The 24,497-nt window shown below is 37.2% G+C and overlaps 1 protein-coding gene across 11 annotated transcripts; it reads right to left on the reverse strand.

Annotated features, from left to right (window-relative positions):
- Positions 1–421: 421 nt before the first annotated feature.
- LOC129922812 (uncharacterized) lies at positions 422–24,068 on the reverse strand. 11 transcript variants are annotated; one of them, XM_056010335.1, is made up of 5 exons: positions 23,761–24,068; positions 23,556–23,614; positions 16,948–17,204; positions 13,888–13,958; positions 422–4,265 (listed from the first exon to the last, which is right to left on the reverse strand). In XM_056010335.1, exons 4-5 carry the CDS (start codon positions 13,918–13,920, stop codon positions 3,051–3,053), a joined length of 1,248 nt encoding a protein of 415 aa, XP_055866310.1. In that variant the 5' UTR covers positions 13,921–13,958; positions 16,948–17,204; positions 23,556–23,614; positions 23,761–24,068; the 3' UTR covers positions 422–3,050. The 11 variants fall into 11 exon arrangements, with proteins under 11 accessions (XP_055866310.1, XP_055866303.1, XP_055866296.1 ...); XM_056010328.1 differs by having other exon boundaries at positions 23,556–24,068; XM_056010321.1 differs by having other exon boundaries at positions 16,948–17,215; positions 23,556–24,068.
- Between the last annotated feature and the right edge of the window lie 429 nt (positions 24,069–24,497).

Here is a 24,497-nt window from a genome sequence, read left to right on the forward strand (position 1 = left end):
TTTTGCATTCTGCGAGATATAATAAAATCTGATTTTCAATTTCTTTTCTTTTTAAAAGTCTCAATTTGACTGACAGATGGACGAATGGACAGACAGACAAAAAAAACAACTAATAGGGAGCTAAAAAAACGCCCCAAGAACTGAATGAATCTAAGAATCGCATATATTATGTTTCGAGAGATGTCAACACCTGTTTGCATATCTTTTACATGTTTTTGGATTGTCCCCCTTTATGTTGCTACAATGTTTATTTCATTCTTGCTTCTGGTTATCTAAATGTAGTCTCTAATGCAGACATTCTTGCTTCTGGTTATCTAAATGTAGTCTCTAGTGCAGACATTCTTGCTTCTGGTTATCTAAATGTAGTCTCTAGTGCAGACATTCTTGCTTCTGGTTATCTAAATGTAGTCTCTAGTGCAGACATTCCTGCTTCTGGTTATCTAAATGTAGTCTCTAGTGCAGACCAAGTGTGAGGCTTATTCTGTCTCTATCATTCATCGCGTCTTGGCTGCAGTGGAAATACAAGGACAAAGAAGAATTAAGAGTTAAGTCTACCATTATGGAAAGGGGCTGCTAAGGCAGAGTTCTAAGCCCAAAGCCTTGGGTCAAAAATGGAGGTCACATATTATTCAACTTCAGGTGGCCGTGAAAAAAATTATATGGAAGCAGCTTTCATATTTAACGTGGCAAGAAAAAAAAATGTTAATTATAAGATGAACATGTAGACTGCTGACAAACGTCAAAAACTGGCCAGGCATGTATGTATTCTTACACGTCAAAGTGAATAAGGAAGTTTGACAGGTCCTTCAATTACTGAACACCGGAAAAGTGATTTTTACAATGACAGATCTCTTATTTGTATACATTATTTTCTCAATAGACGTCAATGTACTTGTGGGCAGCAGTGCACAATACACCACATTCTTTTTTTAAATTCTTAGAAAGTGTTAAACTTTTAGTGCTTAAAATCTCTATTTCAATAAGGGAGTGATAGAGTTCTCTAATTCAATGCGAATGTTATATCACTGGCTAATTTATTCTGGAAGTTATAGAGTTCTCACTACTTTAATGGCTTATCCAATTAGGAAGTTTTAAAGTTCTGATTTCTTTAAACAATTTTTTGTAGCATTTAAGGACAACCCAATTTTTTAACACCTTAACAAGAGTGGCCTTCCTTTGAGAACCTAAATGAGTGTCTACATAGATATTGGAAACAAGAAGAAAAAAAAAACAACAAAAGTAAATAATTATATTTTCATGTGTTAATTTCAGTTTCATTTTAAAAGCGTTCTGTATATTTATTATTTAGTACTAGGAACATTGACTAGAATTCAATAAATTAGACTTATTTGATTATAAGTAGTTCTTGGCAGAAACGTAATCAACCAGCCCCTTTTTCATCACATAAAAGCTTATCTCATTTACTTTATACTTGTAACATATGGCAATAGCAAGAGAACATATACGTGGCTCCAAAGACATAAGAACAATAAACTTCATTTACATACATCAATATTACAACATATTTGACAGAGATCTAATATGATAAATGAATGGAAATCGATTCATGTGAGAATTTCTCTTATCAATATGAACGATTTTAAACTCCGGAAAATTATTTTTTGCAATGACTAGAAAACAACAAGTAAAAGAATTTGCATTTTTAACAATATCAGTCAAAAAGAAAATCAATGAAACAGTCTATATAACTAGTTTACATGTCACCTTTTACTCATAAATGTAAATATAGTCGATGATGTAAGCGTTCTGATCAATTGCGAGCACATTTGGTGTGTAATTGAAAATGATTTTAAGACGATCCTTGGTAATGATTCAAATGGTCCCTTGGATGAACAATTTAATCAATCAATCAATCTATCTATCTATCTATCTATCTATCTATCTATCTGTGTGTCTGACTGTCTGTCTATCTATCTATCTATCTATCTATCTATCTATCTATCTATAAACAGCGAGGTTCTATACTTCAGTAGTATCAATAACACTCCCATCTATATGTGGACCTACACAATTTTGTTTTAAAAAATAAATCCACAATTTTAGAAAATGGTCTACAATTAAACTATGTACCACGTTAGTAGCAAAATAAGCTTGAGAGATGCTGGAGTCAGGTGGCAATGGAGAGAGAAATTGTGTATTTCCCCTAGGTGCCAGATGCTGTTATAATACTCAAAATAATTTACCTATTTATAGTTTTTAAACCTGTGGTACTTGATGGATATCCTGACATGAAATAGTCCTAACAGATTGATTAGTTTAGTTAAAGTAGCTTCGTGATTGGTTCAGTTAAAGTACCTTCGTGATTGGTTCAGTTAAAGTCCTTTTGTTTACATTCTGTTTTAAACAGGGAAAAAAAAATCACGGAGAGTCTTCAGTCTATCATTGTCACTTTACCATGTGAGTTTGAACCCTTTAATAACAGTCAAGGATTTGAAGTCTTGAACCTAGTTTGACTTCATGTATCTCAGAGGCCTAGACAAAAAGTTATTGAAGTTTAATCAGAACAGAATAATGAAATAAAAATTAGGAAAATGAATAATACTATTGGAACATGAAAGAATAATTATGGAGAGAAAGAGTTAATGTTTTTATGAATACCCTGGTGAGTAGTGGTTGTTACGGAACTTTTAGTATTTCCGTTTTAATTGTTGTTCACCATTGGCCGCTCCCATTATGTCATCTTTTTTTTTTATAAAACTACATTAAACACATGTTAGCATTGTCATCAAATAAACATATGTTAGCCTTGTCATCAAGTAAATACATATTAGCATAGTCATCAAATAAACACACGTTAGCTTGTCATTAAATAAACAAAATGTTAGTCTTTTCATCAAATAAACACATGTTAGCCTTTGGCATCAAATAAACACATGTTAGCCTTGTCATCAAGTAATACAGTTTATTTTTAGACAATTGTTTCTATTTTCCATCAAGAAAGAAGTGTCGTTGGTGAAGTAAGAACTGGCAAGGTTTATATCTTCAAGCATGTGAAACATTCCATTAGTGAAATGAAAAGTGTCCATTGTTCATATTTTCCAGCATGTAAATAATGTCATTAGTGAAATGAGGACTGGCAGGTTTTGAAAGGTATTTCTTGAAGCAATATTTTCTAACGCGTTGGTTTGTGGAGCGGCTGAATGTGTGTCAGTAAGGTCAGCCTGTTCCAGAGATGTGGCTACACTTGTAGCAGCCACGTATCCACACGCGGATGTTGTGGTTGTGACTATGGTGTTCGTTTCGTTCTTGTCTAATGCTACCTGCGTGACTGATGTAGCGATGTTCTCAGGTGGAAAGCTGATTGACACAGCCCCTGTATTTGGTGCTTCTGCCTCAGAGGTCGTGGTTACCAAGACCCTAGGTGTCTCCCTGGCGTAATCTTCATGACACGGCCGAGTTGATTTGTGTTGGCAAAGTTTTGTCAAGTCTGTCATCTTCTTGACGCCAACGTTCAGCGAGGAGCCATCAGTGGTCTGTACGAAGCAAGTCACCGAGTCGGACACCGAGTCCGGATGTCGATGTATGTACTGCAATAAGGAGACGGTTGAACAATCACACTCCAGTGAAGATGTAGTCAGAAAGAAAGAGCCGTTTACTTTAGCACTAGCCTCCATCAGAGGCACAAGAGCGTGACACTCCATGGCCATGAACTTGCTCTGTTCAATGTCAAGTCTGCTTATGCCTAGAATGTTTTTAAAACTTTCTTTCTCAATTTTTCTGAGAACTGTTGAGTTCAGCTTCAACAGATCCATGACGTGAACTGAATGAAAAGAGGCACTTTTAACTTCCGTCACATCACAGTCTGTTAGAATTAGATCATGAACAAATACATTGCTAAAAGCGTGCGACTCAATTGTTTCAATGTTAACATAATCAAAATTAATTTTTTTTAACCGAACATTATGAAAAGCATTTGCTGCTATGACCATTATGAGAACTTTGCTGAACTCTAGTGTAATCGGTGCACTGATGTCGCGAAGGAAATATGTTTCCAAGCGTGTTATCTCCGAGTCTCTGATTACAATAAGTTTAGTTTCCTTCCCTAAAAGCAAACTCTCCAGTGACTCCAGCGTTGATTTCTCTATGATAATTTTCTTGATATGATCTGGGAATCTGCTAGTAAATTTATTCGTCAAAGATGTGCAGGTTGCCGTGTGGTCTGTACACTTGCATCCATGGGAACATGCATCCAGGTCAGCATACGCTGTGACAATGAGACAGGAAGCTAGCATCCACAAGACGGACTGAAATAGAAAGAAGTTATATGTTTAGTAGGATAGCCTACACTTGGATATTTAGTGGTGATCATTATCGAATGTGAGAAATGGCGAAGCATTCCTTTGTTGTCAGTACCAAGGGAGATTTTCAGCAGACTCTTGCTAAACAGAATAAAGGGAGCATGCGACGAACACCTAAGGGAAGAACAGGCCGGATTCAGAAAAGGGAGATCTTGTGCTGACCAAATAGCTACACTCAGAATAATTGTAGAACAATGTGTCCAATGGCAATCTCCTCTCTATGCAACATTTGTCGACTTTGAAAAGGCTTTTGATAGTGTCGACAGAGAATCTATCTAGACAGAAATGAGACGCTACGGGATCCCAAATAAAATAATAACAATAATTAAAAGCCTCTATGATGGTTTCACTTGTCAAGTAGCCCACTGTGGCAAACTGTCAGAGGAATTTACAGTCACAACAGGAATCAAACAGGGATGTCTTCTTTCACCACTCCTGTTCCTTCTTGTATTGGATTGGGTCACAAAAGAAGCCTACTCTAATTTAGGGAAAGGAATTTAATGGACTTTCACACAAACGCTGGAAGATCTGGAATTTGCTGATGACAGCCTTATTATCACACAGACTACAGGATATGCAAGAAAATGTCACAGCTTTAAGAGTTCTGTATTTGAATTAAAAGGATCTTCGTTAATTGAATCTCTAAGACATATTTAGATATATATCTACAGAATCTCCGGCACGTCACAGGAACATGGGACATTGACACCTTATCTAGAGAATCCAGTAATAGAATTGACCCATCAAAGCACTGTGATATCTGACACCTCAAAAAGTACCGTGACGATGACCAATAGCCAACAGGGCTTTAAAGTGAACTTCAGTATTGGAGGTGAAAAGCTGACAAGTGTCAGTAGTTTAAAAATACCTCGGGGCTATCGTTTCAGATAAAGGAGCCAAACCTGAACTACTGGCCAGAATTGCACAGTCCATATCATATGGCCACATTCTTATACACTTGCGTATCTTGAACGCTAACTGAACAACTAAAGAGGAGGAACCTAACGATGGAATTGAGATGCTACAGAAAAAAACTTGTTTTCTACAAAGAAGGCATTACTTTTATATAAGCAAAACTAAATGTTAAATAACAACTAAAATGACAAAACATGCCCATGGTGAGAGGAGTGTAAGAAACATGTCACTATAGTGAACCATTTGGTACAACAGTTGGTCACTTTGCTAGAGAGGGAAGTGTGCACTTGTGCACGTAAACTTAAAGATACTTCATGGAAAAAAAGACACTAGACTAAACACAACCATTGGCTTTCATTTTTTTTTATCATTGTACCCCTAACCTACACAGTGAAATCCTTTGAGTACATTTCAGTGACATGGTGAAGACTAGGCTTGTCCTTGAAATTGTTTCACTGAAATTCAAGACATCAGACTCAGAGACCTCGGAGTGAATTTCTTAAATAAGAAAACAAAAAGATGTTCTTCCATAAGCAACTTGCATAACAATCAATGGTTTTAGTGCGTACTAGAGAGACTTTGAATATGAGTTTTACACTTAAATTGCACCTTCTCTGTATATATATTGGTTGAGCGCTTTAAGAATTGTTTCATTGTATGTGTTGAAACAAAGAAATGTAATAAGCAGAGAATATGAATGTTGTTTCCATAGACTTCGAGGGCCGATTTTGAGTTTGTGTTTCTGTCTGTGTAACATTATTATTTTTTTGTTTTTTTGTTCTGGATGTTGGTTCTTATTTCAATTCCCATAAGATGAATTCAGGAGATAATAATAGCAATGTCTTCGAGTCCAAAGATTAAGGATATTCGAGTTCAAAGATGAAGGATGAGTGCCATGCACAAACTAAATTGCCCCCTACATATTTTTTGTACATCTGATGCAGACAAAACCGTTGTCCGCCTAGGGTCAAGTTCCCTTTCCTTTCAGACCTTGTGGTCTGTAGGGCAGATGATGTAAAGGTCATCTGTTTAGGTGGCCTACGGTTAACAAGGGTGTTATGCGGCCAGCACAACGACAAACCGCTATTACTTTTCCCCAACTAATGTCAGGTACCCATTAGAGCTGAGTGGACTCAGAGGCACCCGAAGATCCCAAAATTAAAAATCCCAGTCTCCACGAGGATTCGAACCCCAGACCCCGGTTCGGAAGCCACTGCGCCTCCTCGCCTGAGTCTACTTTTTGTCTGGGCCTACTGTGTGTGTCCCGCGTCATTCATGAGAGCTCTCCGTCTCTTTCAGATGTCATCTGCTGCCAGTTACTTTCCTCTATCCCACAGGGCGAAATGGCGCCTAAGTTGATCTTAAAAGCACTTACGGGGGCACCACCTTTTTTAAACTCGCCCTCCAAAAATATTGCCTTTGCATGTGGTCGTTCGTAATGCGGGATAAATGTCGCTCCAGGTGTAGCTGTGGGAAGGTATGTTGTGCCACTATACATACTGCCAACACCAGCCTCCAGCAGAAAATGGTTACTTGTAAGGTAGTCCTGCCAGCGTATACCCATTATGCCTACTATAGAGCACCCAGGTTTTAGAGCCATACTAAAGTGTGTTGAAACCCACAACTTGGTAGAAACTGATTTTTTTAGGCAGGCGGAACGATTTATTCCGCCCTACTCTCTTGTTTGGAGGCGTCCAAAAGCGCTAGGGTTAGGGTTAGGTCATCATTGGATACCGTGCTTCCCAGGTAGGTTAAGTGGCCTACAACGTTGAGGCTATATTATAATGTCTATTGTGGTGCCTCATTGGATACCAAGCTTCCCAGATATCTAAAATGATCTACCACTTTGAGGCTATATTATGATGTCTATTGTGGTGTGTCATTGGATACCAAGCTTCCCAGATAACTAAAATGATCTACCACTTTGAGGCTATATTGTGATGCCTATTTGTGGTGCGTCATTGGATACCAAGCTTCCCAGATATCTAAAATGATCTACCACTTTGAGGCTATATTATGATGCCTATTGTGGTGCGTCATTGGATACCAAGCTTCCCAGATATCTAAAATGATCTACCACTTTAAGGCTATATTGTGATGCCTATTTGTGGTGCGTCATTGGATACCAAGCTTCCCAGATATCTAAAATGATCTACCACATTGAGGCTATATTGTGATGCCTATTTGTGGTGCGTCATTGGATACCAAGCTTCCCAGATATCTAAAATGATCTACCACTTTAAGGCTATAATGTGATGCCTATTTGTGGTGCGTCATTGGATACCAAGCTTCCCAGATATCTAAAATGATCTACCACTTTGAGGCTATATTGTGATGGAAATTGTGGTGCGTCATTGGATACCAAGCTTCCCAGATATCTAAAATGATCTACCACTTTGAGGCTATATTATGATGTCTATTGTGGTGCGTCATTGGATACCAAGCTTCCCAGATATCTAAAATGATCTACCACTTTAAGGCTATATTGTGATGCCTATTTGTGGTGCGTGATTGGATACCAAGCTTCCCAGATATCTAAAATGATCTACCACTTTGAGGCTATATTGTGATGCCTATTTGTGGTGCGTCATTGGATACCAAGCTTCCCAGATATCTAAAATGATCTACCACTTTGAGGCTATATTGTGATGCCTATTTGTGGTGCGTCATTGGATACTAAGCTTCCCAGATATCTAAAATGATCTACCACTTTAAGGCTATATTGTGATGCCTATTTGTGGTGCGTCATTGGATACTAAGCTTCCCAGATATCTAAAATGATCTACCACTTTGAGGCTATAGTGTGATGCCTATTTGTGGTGCGTCATTGGATACCAAGCTTCCCAGATATCTAAAATGATCTACCACTTTGAGGCTATATTGTGATGCCTATTTGTGGTGCGTCATTGGATACCAAGCTTCCCAAATATCTAAAATGATCTACCACTTTGAGGCTATATTGTGATGGCAATTGTGGTGCGTCATTGGATACCAAGCTTCCCTTATATCTAAAATGATCTACCACTTTGAGGCTATATTGTGATGCCTATTTGTGGTGCATCGAAAAGGCTTCCATCCGATGTTGGAAACCCTCTGGGGTGTACAGAACACTTGCTGGATGCACTACGAAGACGTTATTAAAGTGGAGGATGGTTGTAAACAATTCTTTGATCACGCGGCGCATATAGTGGAATGGTGACCGCGAAATACCGAGAACATCAATCCCAGTTAATATTATTGATTTTGAATGAAAAGAAAAAAAAATATTTAAAAAATTACAATCAAATCAAACGCCAAAACACTCATCAGTACTCTCTGCGACCTAGAGCTACTCTCCAGATAGGCCTACCTTCAATATATGGGGACTATGCTTAATTAAAGAAGAACTGTATAGATTTACGATGTTGTAAATAGTTTTGATTGTTGATTTGATTGTAATTTTTTTTTATGGAGGAGAGGGGATGTTGATGGAATGTTACGCCCCTTTCAGTAACTCACACAATAGTGTATATTACCCCTCCCCCTTTTTTTTTTTCAGGGATAGTGTACATAGTAGGAAGAGTTGTGCCCATGCATAGGGGACACTACTCTGGTAGCCAAGATGGCTGATTAATTTGTTTGTTGTTATCTTGAAGTGTTCTTATTTCAAGTTTGTTTATATTCAAGTATCTATCGTAACAGTCAGTGAAAAAAGGAAAGTGAGCTCAAGGTTAACAAACGAACTGATTCAACGACACTCTCTATTGCCCTTGAGAGCTTTCAACATGGACTCTTTTGGGAGACTTGAACAAATGATAGAATATCATGGGGCTGTAAGCATCGGATCAAAATTTGCTGCAAATAACAAAGGCCATTGGCAGTAGAAAAGTGTCAAAACAGAAAGTCACGGCAATCCACAAGGGCTCCAGCTACAACATAAGGCTAAGTATGCAGCCAAACATTCGGGCTACGAGTAGAGAAACAAAAAGAATGGAGCCAAGCCGTACGCCTCCAGGATGCTAAAAGTAGTTCTCATTGAAATCATCATAACTGTGAAGAAAAAACAAGAATGTTTACACTTTAAATTCTTGACTGTGACATTTGTGCTCCTGTCGATCTTTCACAAGGTCAAGTTTTGATTTTGTGATTAAGATTTCAATAAATTTGATTTGAATAATGGCTTCAAAGACAAACGTCCGGATGTAGTCAGCGAAATAATGCTTCAGGAACAAAGAGAGGGCGAGGCTAATTTCCTGTACATCCTCTGTAAAATTTGATTTTCAGCCAATAAAGAGTGGTCAAGGAAGGGGAATAGTACTTGACTATTTCCTGGCAGACATGTCTGCAGCAGAACGCTGAGGTTGAGAGACACTTAGTGCAACAAACAACGCATGACTTCTAGTGTGAGCTGGTACACATTGGGAGGAACTTTTAAATAGAGGTATTAGCTAGTAGACTGGCTAGATCATAGGACACTCAACCAATATTGTATTTTAAATGACCATATTTCTTTTACTTAATCGAAATTTTTTTTTACCTTAGTGTATGTTAGGAGCTATTAGAAATGAATAAGAATGAACAAGAATCTAAGCCTGTACAAGAATAGTCGAGTCTTTGAATTTAGAATGAAAAAATAAATATGTGCAATCTATACTCGTCCATATGAAAGTTTCTGTCACATAGACTCGGTGTATGTATTCATGTATGTATAGTATGTATGTATGTATTTATTCATGTATGTATAGTATGTATGTATGTATTTATGTATGTATAGTATGTATGTATATATGTATTTATGCATGTTAAGTATGTATGTATGTATTTATGCATGTATAGTGTGTATGTATGTATTTATGCATGTATAGTATGTATATATGTATTTATGCATGTATAGTGTGTATGTATGTATAGTATGTATGTATGCATTTATGCATGTATAGTATGTATGTATGTATTTATGTTTGTATAGTATGTATGTATATATTTATGCATGTATAATATGTATGTATGTATTTATGCATGTATAGTATGTATGTATGTATTTATGCATGTATAGTATGGCAAATAAAAAGGTCTCTTACAACCTTTTTTTAAGATAAAAATTTACAGCCACGCCTCTTCTCACTCAACAGGGAATAGGTAAATAAGCATCCTCTACCGGTTGGGAAAAAGATACCAGGTGATTACAAGTCGGCTCAAATTAGTCACTTAAGCTAGCTTCACTGCATCCACAATCCTAAAAGTCACCATGATGCTAAAAATGCCTTCAGACATACAGAGATTCATTCAAATGAGAATACTTGGAGTTACGGATAGAAAACAAAAAGGAGGGGGGAGTGGGGTTACAATAGAAAAGTAGACTATCTAACATATTTAGAACTTAGAAGAATATTAAGTGTATGCTTGTATGTTTGTATGTATGTATGTATGTGTGTATATATGTATGTGTAGACTTTCATTTTGGTCACCGTAGTTAGCTTATGGTTTTCCCAAACTCTTGGCCTGGGTCTAGCGAAGGTCGAGGCATGCGTTATGAGTACACTGCTGTATGGCAGTGAATCATGGACCACCTACGCAAAGCAAGAGAGAAAACTGAACTCTTTCCATTTGAGATGTATCCGTAGGATCTTGAATGTCACATGGAAAGAAAAAGTGTGCAATACTGTGATCCTTGTGCGATCAGGTATTCCCAGCATCTTTACAGCCCTCAAACAACGCCGTTTGCGCTGGCTTGGACATGTTCGCCGGATGGAGGACAAGCGCATCCCGAAAGTCATCCTCTATGGACAACTCGCGACTGGCACAAGAAAAACTGGTCGCCCCCACCTCCGTTACATAGATGTAATAAAACGTGAACCTTAATCAGTGAACATCAATACTGACAATTGGGAAGACATAGCTCTAGACCGCAACAGATGGAGAGAGACAGCGACCAAGAAAGCTATGGACAGTGAAAGTACATGGGTCTCAGCTCAGGAAGAAAAACGTACAATCCGAAAAACGGCCAGCTCCTCTACCACCGAAGCAAAAGCCACCTTAACCTGCGCTATTTGTGGATGGGAGTGTCGCTCCAAAATAGGGCTCCACGGCCACATGAGGAAGTGTGCTCTGAGATGTACCATAGTCGTTCTACGACTGAAGGAGGCCAATGATGATGATGTATGTGTGTTTGTATATAAGTGTGTATACATCTAAGTATGTCTTACATAGAAATCAAAACTTTTTCACCAATCTTGATTAAAAACTTGACATTAACGTTTCTTAAATACTAGCCATGATCTTATGATAAGTAAAAGTAGCCTTACCACAACCTTAGGACCCTAAAAATAAAGGAAAAGCCTAACATTATAGACTCAATAGACTTTTAAAAATTAGGTCAAACAGCCCTCTTGACATTAATTTAAACAACCTATAGTTTCTCTAAATTAGATTTTAAATAAATTATTATTGCTTTCAGTGTAGATGTGTTTTGTTTGATTGTTTACATGATAATAATGGTCTAGAACTATAATATATGTTCATTAATTCAGAATATAATTAAATAGAACATTAGCTCAAAATATTCACATGAAAGTCATGCTTATTAATTCAATTACTCAAACATGATGATAGGCAACAACGAGGCTTGGTTTGATATCCGAACATTTCGAAGGTGTTTTTACGAATGATTAAAACAGCAAAAAAGTCTTTTATAATATATTTAAAAAGAAAACAGAACAAAAGAACCCTAGAAAAGCCGGGTAAAAACATAGCTAGTAGATTTCTATCAATGAAAGGAGACGAGAATCTGGCTTGGAGTCTGAAAGTTGAAACGCGTGAGAACGTCATTGATAGAAAAGTATATAAGATGACATTTTGTTTTCCTTCACCGTATATTGACACCACATTGGAAGTGATCAACAGCTTATACAAGAATATAACTTCAAGATGAACTTCAAATGGTATAAAAGGTTGCTGTTGATATAAGTTGTTTATTTTATGATGTGGATTATGACTGTTGTTTTCATTTTAAACTTTCCTATTCTATCACTTTCATCAGAAAGATTTTATAGATAGACATAAGGATATATAACAAGGCTCGTATTATTGAAAGCTAGGTAAAATAGCTGAAGTGTGTAAGTCCGGTAGGCAGCATGTGACATCAAAAAGATATTACTCATATCATCTCACTTTTTTGTTTTAAAGATGTTGGATTGAAGCGATCATTATGTACGATTGAATTGAAGATATCTTATCTTATCTTATCTTATAAAATGCAGACGTTACTTAAAAATAAGAAGATGATTACGTCTAGTCATGCATGCATCTAGTGATGCATGTTAACTAAAGACTTATATTATGATAGTGTATAAACAAGAGGATGTCGGATTAAATAATGGAGACATCGTATTCATGATGCGGATCGAAACGACGAATGCCTCGAAATGAAATAAAGTTGGATTTACAAAACGTCGGATTGAAATGATGAATTCGACGGTTTGAAAAAAATGTGTCGGAATAAAACGATGAAGATTTAGGAGATTAAAGTGGTGAAAAATATTCGTTGATAGTCGTTTAGCGCTTACAATACACAGAGCAACAAAAAGCTAAGAATTGTGGAATTTATTTTTGCACATTTAGTGTTGCAAAATAAAATATCTAAGCTTTTCTGCTTGTAGAATAGAGTAACTTTTTAACTGTTAAATTCGCAACAATGCTTTCAATATAGCGTACATAACATTTTTTTTTTAAAATTCTGTTTATCTATTACAAATCGGACACAATTTCCTGTAAAGAAGTAGGCTTATTACTAATGTAAAATGTTCCGGTATATAAAAGCACAGATAGGGACAGATTTACATATAAAGCATGTACCAGTCTTTAGCAAAGAAATAATGTAGTACAACTTGAACTAAGTTTCAAAGTGGCTGGTTGCGTAATTTCCCTGTTTATTCTGACTCATTACTTTCTCCTTTTTAACTTTCCGAAAGCCATTTCTTCCTTTAGTCATGCTTACTTCAACTTGTCTAGTGAGGACAGTGAAAACAGAACTGAACTGAATTTCTAATGTTAGACTTACTTCACAAACATGGAGCATCTGTTTTAATCTCTGTATGTCTGTCTGTCTAGCTAGCTACCTATTTGCCTACCTACCTATATATCTACTTTTCTCTCTCTCTCCCTCTCTCTTTCTCTCTCTATCTACCTAACTAGCTAGCTAGCTAGCTACCTACCTATTTGCCTACCTACCTAAATACCTACTTATTTATCTATCTATCTATATATCTATATCTATCTATCTATCTATCTATCTATCTATCTATCTATCTATCTATCTATATCTATATCTATATCTATATATATCTATATCTATATATATATATATATATATATATATATATATATATATATATATACCTTCAAACTATTTATTTACCTACCTACCTTCCTACCTACCTAGGTACCTACCTATCAATTTACCTACCTACATACCTATCTATCTATTTACCTATCTATCTATTTGCCTACCTACTTACATACCTATCTATCTGTCTGTCCGTGTTTCTACTACTAGCCCACCCACCAAGCCTTCTATTTAACTACATATGTATCTTTATTTAATATTCTTTTTCTTTAAGATATTGACCATGTCTAGATCAAGATCTAGATCTAAGTGCAAATGCAAAATCTGTACCTTGAAATGCCAACACGCCTTAAAATTATCCATGGTGTCTGTCTGGTCACAAGCGCTTGCTAGGTCATCAACTGTAAGTACAAGATGTTCGCGTCAATTAGACACACTGCAATGACTCCAACAAGAGAGTAAAGAAGGGAAGATAAAAAGCGAAGCGTACTAAAGTAAATAAATCCCCCAATTGAAACTCTTCAAACATTTGGCCTGCTGTCACACGCCGTCCTAGAAGGACTCACCCACCAACACTTGACCATATTTCAAGTGATGCTATAAATAGAACTGTGAAAAAACAAAAAATGATTAGAAGTAATATGCTCATCTCTTGAAACAGTGAAACGCGTACTCATCTCTAAGCAGAATGCACGCGGTGCCAACTACAAACCATCAAGGCATAATGTCCGCAACGGAGCGATATAATTCATCAACTGATGGTCGCGCATGAATAAAAAAAATTTCCTCTTCATGAAGTGGGAAGATAGAGATGTAGGGGAAGAGAAATCCGGGTTGTTGACTGATTCTCTCCCCTTTCCAATTTGAAAGCTAATTTAAAAGAAATACTTTTGATCTTTAAAGGAAGTTGGCTTCTACGACTTTCTAGAATGCGATGTAGAATAAAACTGCAACACTTTCAAATAGAAGAGATTCTTCTTCTTCTAGTAAACAATTTTGCTGCTAAGCTATGAGCTCTTTTGCAGAAATAGAAGAGATACAAGTGTGAGGTGTTACAGGAGTACATAGGTAGGAATGAGAACTTGAGATACAAGTGTGAGGTGTTACAGGAGTACATAGGTAGGAATGAGAACTTGAGATACAAGTGTGAGGTGTTACAGGAGTACATAGGTAGGAATGAGAACTTGAGATACAAGTGTGAGGTGTTACAGGAGTACATAGGTAGGAATGAGAACTTGAGATACAAGTGTGAGGTGTTACAGGAGTACATAGGTAGGAATGAGAACTTGAGATACAAGTGTGAGGTGTTACAGGAGTACATAGGTAGGAATGAGAACTTGAGATACAAGTGTGAGGTGTTACAGGAGTACATAGGTAGGAATGAGAACTTGAGATACAAGTGTGAGGTGTTACAGAAGTACATAGGTAGGAATGAGAACTTGAGATACAAGTGTGAGGTGTTACAGGAGTACATAGGTAGGAATGAGAACTTGAGATACAAGTGTGAGGTGTTACAGGAGTACATAGGTAGGAATGAGAACCTGAGATACAAGTGTGAGGTGTTACAGGAGTACATAGGTAGGAATGAGAACTTGAGATACAAGTGTGAGGTGTTACAGGAGTACATAGGTAGGAATGAGAACTTGAGATACAAGTGTGAGGTGTTACAGGAGTACATAGGTAGGAATGAGAACTTGAGATACAAGTGTGAGGTGTTACAGGAGTACATAGGTAGGAATGAGAACTTGTCGTGTTAAAGCTGTTCAAATAGACCAAATACAAGTTACATAGAAATTTTAAAAATAATTAATTCCAACATTATGTTCAAATGATGCAGAAGAAATTAAAAGCACCTAAATATTATTAATTTTTATGACAGTGAAAAAAAAAAATGGCAAGTATGAGGATCAAACCCACGACATTGATCTATTAACTTTGCTTTCCAGCCATACTCCTATGTGCCGAATCTTAGTTTGTAATAATTAATTTCATTATTTCACCATCCTCCTTCACCTTTACACCCATGAGGTAAGTGTTAGCTTATAGTAGGAAGTGAAGAGGAAATTAGTCTGTAGACATTAAAGCTTAAGAGACTTAAAACTCCAGAATCACTAGTATCAGCCTCTTTGGACATCCCTCTAAGCATCAATCTCTTTGGACATCCCTCTAAACATCAGTCTCTTTGGACATCCCTCTAAGTATCAGCCTCTTTGGACATCCCTCTAAGCATCAGTCTCTTTGGACATCCCTCTAAGTATCAGTCTCTTTGGACATCCCTCTAAGTATCAGTCTCTTTGGACATCCCTCTAAGCATCAGTCTCTTTGGACATCCCTCTAAGCATCAGTCTCTTTGGACATCCCTCTAAGTATCAGTCTCTTTGGACATCCCTCTAAGTATCAGTCTCTTTGGACATCCCTCTAAGTATCAGTCTCTTTGGACATCCCTCTAAGTATCAGTCTCTTTGGACATCCCTCTAAGCATCAGTCTCTTTGGACATCCCTCTAAGCATCAGTCTCTTTGGACATCCCTCTAAGCATCAGTCTCTTTGGACATCCCTCTAAGTATCAGTCTCTTTGGACATCCCTCTAAGTATCAGTCTCTTTGGACATCCCTCTAAGCATCAGTCTCTTTGGACATCCCTCTAAGCATCAGTCTCTTCGGACATCCCTCTAAGCATCAGTCTCTTTGGACATCCCTCTAAGCATCAGTCTCTTTGGACATCCCTCTAAGCATCAGTCTCTTTGGACATCCCTCTAAGCATCAGTCTCTTTGGACATCCCTCTAAGCATCAGTCTCTTTGGACATCCCTCTAGGCATCAGTCTCTTTGGACATCCCTCTAAGTATCAGTCTCTTTGGACATCCCTCTAAGCATCAGTCTCTTTGGACATCCCTCTAAGCATCAGTCTCTTTGGACATCCCTAACTATAAACATCAGTCTTTTGCGGCATTCCTAACTATAAACCTTAGTCTCCGTGGAGATCCCTAACTATAAACATCCCTAGCTCTCTCCCTAGACATCCCATGTTCTATCTAGACATCCCTTGCTCTCTCCCTAGACATCAAATGTTCTATCTAGACATCCCTAGCTCTCTCCCTTGACATCAAATGTTCTATCTAGACATCCCTAGCTCTCTCCCTAGACATCCCATGTTCTATCTAGACATCCCTAGCTCTCTCCCTAGACATCCCATGTTCTATCTAGACATCCCTAGCTCTCTCCCTAGACATCAAATGTTCTATCTAGACATCCCTAGCTCTCTCCCTAGACATCAAATGTTCTATCTAGACATCCCTAGCTCTCTCCCTTGACATCAAATGTTCTATCTAGACATCCCTAGCTCTCTCCCTAGACATCCCATGTTCTATCTAGACATCCCTATCATATCACCTGTGATGAACTCCGTTTTGAAACAGAGCAGGAAGAGATAATCCTGCCGTCGTGCTCTGACAACAAACAGGGCCGTCCGGCGTAATGCCTCGGATCCTGCTTACAAATGGAGTGACCGACCAAGACACCAGTGACACGTTCTCTCTTAACTCTTGGCAGTAGGGAACTTGTACCAGATAGGCGACACTGTCTCATTAATTATGGACTTGGCGTTAAACATGTTTGTTCTAGATCGCTTTTCTTCGTTTAGTTGGACACTAAAATACAACTGCAAATCAATAACAAGCAAAATATGGAAAAAAAATCGTTAAAAATAAAAGCTTTGCCATGGGAAAGTGCCGCAAGCTCATTGCCATATATCTCAATACTAGAGGAATAAACTCCGTTTTTTTATACAAAACAAAATTATGAAAGATTGACTAATCAGCCAAAATGTATACAAACAAGGGAAATAAAATCACAACCTTCTCCGCCCATCTCTCCCAATTTTTTCCACCTTGGTGAGGCCGAAGTCTGAGCATTGGCGAGAGAGATCATATCCTTTGATTGATTGATTTTTATCCCATTTGCTTCAGAGAAGGCTGCATCTCGAGAAAAAAAAAGGATCGAACTTCCTCGATGAGGAACTAATTATTTGAACCCGCGTAACGAGTTCAGATCTGTTTAGAACCGCTGACAGGGTGTATTTTTTCCCTCTTTTCCCGAACTCAAGGTAATCACGTGAGACTTGCGTGGGTGTACATGAGAAGACATGGATGCAGATAATAAATGCTATAAAGGGAAATAATTCTGGATATATTTGATAACCCTGTGTGGCAGTAGATTACGAAAGGTGGTGTTGACATTTCTGTGTCCTGATTGTAGAGCAAACTAGAAGTAGAACATTGAAAAAAATACTTTAAACAAGCTTACAAAGACAGTCTGTGTGGAAACACAAACTCAAACTCGGCCCCCGAAGTAGTCCACCCTGGCAGGTGAAAAGACAGGTTTCAATATTTTCAGAAAGAAGAGTGAAATTCTATTAAAGGCAAATGACAGAGAAGAATGGAGAAAGAAGGTTGACCGATCTTATGTGGTGTCCCAACTGTCCAGCAGACCAAGAGATAGGTGAAAGTGAATCTTAAGTCGGATGTAAACCTGACCTAACTGATGTCACATAATGATTATCTAATTGATCTAATTGTTATGTAAAGGGTCTATCAAAGCCTCAAAATAAAAAAATAAAAAAAAATTCCGTTAAAGAAAATTAAAAAATTCCTTTAGTTAAGTGTTTTGTTATAGTGTGATTACTTTATTGTTCACGCGATAATATGAAAACTATTTTTTAATTGTTGTTTTAAATTACGTTCCACTTGTATGCATATTAAATATATTTTTTCTCTTTAAAAAAAGTAAACATTTTTACCTGTAAATGTATTAGTTCGTATGAAAGAACTAATGTAACATTACTTGGCAATACATTTGTAACAAAATATAAAAAATTTTGACAAAAAAAAATCTATAACTGTTTGCATAAATGTGTTGAAAATATGGTAAATAATTATCTTCATTACTAAATAGTCTTGTTACTATTAATAGTGTATAGTTGTAAAAAGTGTTTTTTTATGAAAAAAACTGCTTGCATAGTTGATTTTGAAAATAAAATTTTTGCTTCAAGAAAAGAAAAAAGTTGCCGTTGCATCAGAACTTTGAATGGTCTAAAATATCATGTCAGATTTTCAATATCTTTTCTAGTTTACTATACCTAATCGGGACGGACGGACGGACAGACAGATCACACAAAAATAGCATCTTTTCCCCTTTTCGGGGGCCGCTAAAAATACATTACTTCCTTTATACAACTTATGGAGTGATTATTTTTCTAATAACTAATGAGTGCTAGATAAAAAAAAAGCATCTTTTACCCAGCCCCCCCCCACACACACACACTTTTCAAATCAGAAAACTCTTTGTCAAGCGAATGAATAAATCTACTAGACTTTATAATATTCTAACAATGGGCCTTTAAATCTAGCATTAGACGATGTACAAAAATGGTCCTGAACTTATTCAACTCTTTAATGAATAATGCCTACTTTACGAAATAGACTTATAATCCGTTCATTATGAATATTGTCTAGTTCTCTAGCCAAATTTAAAATTATTTATTAATTTTTTTGTTTAAATTATAACGGTCAAACTAGAGTTTTCCCTGTGTGGCCACCAAGCTAGTAATTCTTTTCTCAGCGATATAGTTCCCCTTTACCTTCACCTATCCCTTAATCTGTTAAACTGTTGGACATTGGGGCACCACACAAGATCTGTTGACCGTATTTCTCCATTACGCTGTTTTTCGCCTTTGATAGAATTTCTTTCAATGACAATGACAATTCTTTTATTTTGTCTTCCCATTGCTTTATCTTTCTGCCGCTTATTCTTTTTCCTGGTACAGTTCCCTGAACGAAGGTCTTAGCTAGCCCATAGGATCTTGTGATATGGTCATAAAGTTTCAGATTGCGTTTTTGTTTATAATGGTTAGCAGGTCATCGTGGGGCCCAATCGTCATTATGATCCAGTTTCGTTTGTGAAGGGGCCTTTGTAAGTAATACCTATGATCCTTCTATAGCATCTCAGTCCACTGCTAACGAATAACACTAGGTCACGGGCTGGATGTGGTCCTCGGGCCGTAGTTTGGGTGTCACTGCTCGAGTTGGATGTTATATTTCATGCCAATAGGACATCGCTTGTTTTGACAGTGGACCTAGCTGTGCAACCTTGACATTGATGTATGGCGTATACTAGAGAATATAGACGCATTCGTGTCTCTTAGTTATGGTTCATACTAGACAGAACCCGTCCTAAAATGAAAGGATGCAATGTATAAACCTCACGTACAAAGACGCTTACAACTTCACCTACTTACGTTTAAGTGGTACACAGAGTGCTTCCTACAAGAAACAGTTTTTTTCTAAAACTGCAATATGAAGGGAACAAGTGAATGCTAACATTTTATTGCACGCAATATTTTGTTTCTTCACAAAACCAATAGCAAAAGAAGGAATCGGTTTAGTAATGATCGCTTATTTTATTTATTTATTTATTTATTTAGATTGCACTATTGTTGGACGGGCGTTGTAATGTAAATACTACCTTCAGAGGTTGAGAGGTATCCCTCTCATTCTGTTCTGTAGGTGGAGATAAGCCCGGAGAAAGAAAGACAGAAAGAGGGAGAGAGAAACTGTGTGTGTGTGTGCACAAAAGGAAGGTAATCACGAAAGCCACTGTGACTATAAAAATGTTTCTTAGAAAATTAAAATTCGCAGGCCAAAAACAAAAAAGTGTGTAGATGGTGCCATAACAGAGTGCGTTACACTGGAGAATGAAAAAAAAATTTGATGGTCTTAAAAAACAACAACTAAATAATGTGTTCTTTGCCTGGTTTGTGTTCTGTTAATTTTATCTTACAAGGGATATTTGTATCACTTGATCTGCCTTCTAAATATGGACAGACGGTAATTAGAGAGATATTAATTCACTCAGTCTGTCTGTGTGGAGTCTTTTCTAATTCTCATATCAAGTTGAAACTTAGCATAATTATTCATTGTCGATGACAACACATGAATAATTTTTTAAAAATTAATCAATAAGTCGTAATTAATTAACCTTAATTTCTATACATAATATACTAAGCTAAGGGGATGTAATCGCTGTGTAGGTCCTTCAATAAAAATTTTAAACAAACATTTTAGACTATATACATAAAACCTTATATTTTTTTTAGCTCAGTGGCTAGGACGTCTGCCTTCCATCATGGAGGCTCAAGACCTAGAGTTCAAATTCAGACCAACCGCCTTTACTTTACCCCAACGAATGTCAGGTACCCAGTAGAGCTTGGTGGACTTGGAGGTGCCCCAAGGATCCCGAAATAAAAAGCTCAATCTTCACCAGGATTCGAACCTGGGACCCTTCGGTTTGGAAGTCAAGCGCTTTACCACTCAACCACTGCCACTCAGTTTTTTACGAAGCCGTTAAAACTTTGCACAATAATTAATTGTCGAGCAAAGCACTCAAATCAATGAAAAATATAACCAATTAGTTAATCAATAAATCAATAATTATTTTCGTTAAGTAGACAGTAGGGCCTCTAAGCTAAAGGGAGATATGCCCTGTTTTGAGAAATAGGTCATTCGCGTAGATTTTCTAGCTAACGACTAAAACCCTTCTACTTTTATAAGTACTTGGACAGTTCAGTGGTCAACACGTCGGCCTTCCATTGTAGAGGCTCGAGCTCGAAGTTAGACTCAAACTTAAAAAACTTGTTTTTGAAAAGGCAGCACGGAAACGTTCTCCCAGATACCCTTCTCCCCCTCACTGGTCCACAAAAGTGATTGGACCATAGCGCACTGAGCATGCTATTAGTACGAAAGTTAAGTTGAAAAAAAAACAATTAATTAATACATTTCCAATCGCACAAATTCATAATAGTTAGTCTAGACCTAATAAAAATTAATTACAGGATTGATTCAAAATTATTGATGTCATTTGACTCAATATAGACCAATTTGTTTTTAAAGTGGTTTTTTTTTTATATCCAACTTGTTTTTCGTTCCTCCATTCTCGTACAGCACGATAACAATTTACTTTTTCTTTCTTCTGAACAGTAGTTTGTAGCTTTGTCAGAACGTCACGTTAAAACAATTTTCTTATCGCTTTGATAAAAACGATACGAAAGATTGCGGTGTGTGGTGACGTTTTGGAGTGTTGATGTGTTTTATGTGTGTTGATTAGCTACAATAAATATGTTGACCTGTGATAATAAGTGCAGGGCTGTTACAACAATAAATGTCGATGTGTTGTAACAACTATTAATGTGATGTAACAAATGTTTCAGAAAAAAAAGTTTATGTCTAGTAACGAATGTTTAATGTGTTGCAACTAGAATGTTCATGTGTTGCAACTAGAATGTTCATGTGTTGCAACTAGAATGTTCATGTGTTGCAACTAGAATGTTCATGTGTTGCAACTAGAATGTTCATGTGTTGCAACTAGAATGTTCATGTGTTGCAACTAGAATGTTTAATGTGTTGCAACTAGAATGTTCATGTGTTTAAACAAGTTGTACTGTGTAATAAGGGGAGTTGAGAATAAAATTCTGAATTGGAACCTCTTACACGTTGGAACAATCAACTATGGAATTGCGTCTGCAAAAACTGCAATTTAGTTGGTGCCAAACGTAATGCCACAGGTGCCAAACGTAATGCCACAGGTCCTCATTCGAGATCTTGTCCTGGCCAATAGGTCATAAGAATCTTCCTCAGGCAGGTATTGATGAATACTTGAAGTGGATATCATTCATAGATGCTGCAGATGGATAGGTCACAGCCTTCCCAAGCCTGCATCAAACAAGGCTAGTCCTAACCTGGAACCCCCAAGGAAAGAGAAAGAGGGGACGGTACAGGAATACATGGCGCCGCGATTTGGAAGCAGATGCCAAGCAGATGGGCAAGACGTGGGGACAGTTAGAGAGACTCGCCTAGAACCGAGACGCCTGAAGGAAGCTAGTTGGCGGCCCATTCCCACAGGCAGAGCATTTTTTTTTTGGACCACACCATCAATGTGGAGAGAAAGACAATGACACATGGAAAACTGATGATCCGTTCATCTATGGCCCCGGAATGTGGCCTAAATAAGCTGAGAGAGCATCAGTTCTACCTGGCGTCTGGAGTCTGAAAAGAGCTATACCATTAACTTTTGATTTGAACTCTCGCTATAAGTCTGATTGATGTTTTCAATTATTTGAATTTTATGCCCTCATCAGCTCAAAAAAAAAAGTAATATCACATCAAATGGAGCTGAAAGTTTCAAATAGGCCTAACTAAATTTTATCTAATTACATTAGTAAAGCAAAGTTTCCTTTTAGTAATTTTAGGTTGCCTTTTGAAATAACGACTGTAATTTATAAGATAAGATAATTATTATCATCCTAAGTTTAAATTTAGTATATTTTTATGAGCATTTAGAGAGAGAGAGAGAGAGAGAGAAAGGGAGGGAGGGGAAAGACAGTATGTTAGGCGCTTCCGCGCTGTGTTTTAGGCAGATAAGTCAAACACTCAAATAACGAAATCAGATAACACAGACCAACAATATAATTTAGTGGACGCTGATAGTGAATGTCGAATAAGAAGTTTAATAATAACGAAGGGAACCTTCGAATTTCATCCAGCGAAATCTCTACTTCAGTTACTAAAGTCGACCTTACTCTAGGGCTGCCCAATGTCTTCTGTGTTGACTTCCTTAATTAATCCTGGTCTTATTGTTTAATTGTGTCGCGTCATTGTCTCCAAGTCACTTTCCCTTTTTATGAAACAAGTAATTGTGCCATAAAGAGAGAGAGAGAGAGTGAGTGTGAGAGAGAGATAGAGAGAGAGAGACATGGAGGGAGACAGACAGATAGAGAGAGAAAGAGAAGGGGGCAAGGTTAACTCACATTGCACGTGACTTGTGACGTCAAAGTAGCGAACGTAACTTGCTGGTAAAAGTGAGTCGACTATAAATGTGTCGCGTATGGCGGGTGGCTCAGGAGGGAAAAGCTTTAGTGCAGAAGAGATAGCAATCTTTATTGGACCTACCTGAACTACAGAGATGGGTTAGAGCACCGATTAGACAGCTGCTTAAGTGTTCCACATTTCTGTGTTTAAGAAAAAAAAAACCACATAATATCCGTTAAACTTAAAACCTTAAATACGTTTATAAAGTCGAAACAAAAACCCACAGGAAACTGAATTTGAACAACTAGATTCGTCTTTAAGACATCCACGTGAAGAAATCACCTACACACAATTTCCAGACTAGCAGTTTCATAGTTTATAAATTAAAAAAAAAACAGTCTGTCCTTGTAAAGAAGTGCTATAAAACTTCTCCCATCCTCTGTTCGTGTGTCTCTCTGTGTATGTGTCTCTCTCTGTCTCTCTAATGTTACTCTCCAGCTCTCGCCCTCTCGCTCGCTGTCTCCCGTATTCCAAATGATAGCCACTACTAGGTGATAAGGGCTGAAGGCCACCAATGTTTAGTAGCAACATGATTTATATGGCTCAAGGCTCATAGTTTATGACACTGTAAACTAGTCCACTATCCACCTGTTTTTTAATGGAATGGGAAGTCTCGCGTTATCGTTTCAAAACACTTAACAATGATACCACGTGATACCACGTGATACCGAACTTAATGAAGATAGAATTTTTTTTTAATGTAGATATAAATTGGTCTGCACGGTAACGTCTTGTGGCTCATTCATGTTTTGTGCATGTGTGTGTGTGTGTTGTTGCTTTTTACTCTGTATCAACCTATTTAACAAAATCGGAATAATTAAACATTTTAGACTATTTTAACAAGTTTTTTTTTTACAGTTTTTTTTTTTAATGTCTGTGTTTTATTGACCATTTAGTTCGGGTCATGAAGAAACAAAATCCCATTATCGTGTACAATAGGGACATAACGCACACCACATATAGAACGATGTAGTAGCCGTAGATGAGAGTGGTGTGACAGAAGTAATGTATACATATAGCCAG

The sequence above is a fragment of the Biomphalaria glabrata genome, chromosome 1, assembly GCF_947242115.1.
Source record: "Biomphalaria glabrata chromosome 1, xgBioGlab47.1, whole genome shotgun sequence".
NCBI classification, from domain to species: domain Eukaryota; kingdom Metazoa; phylum Mollusca; class Gastropoda; family Planorbidae; genus Biomphalaria; species Biomphalaria glabrata.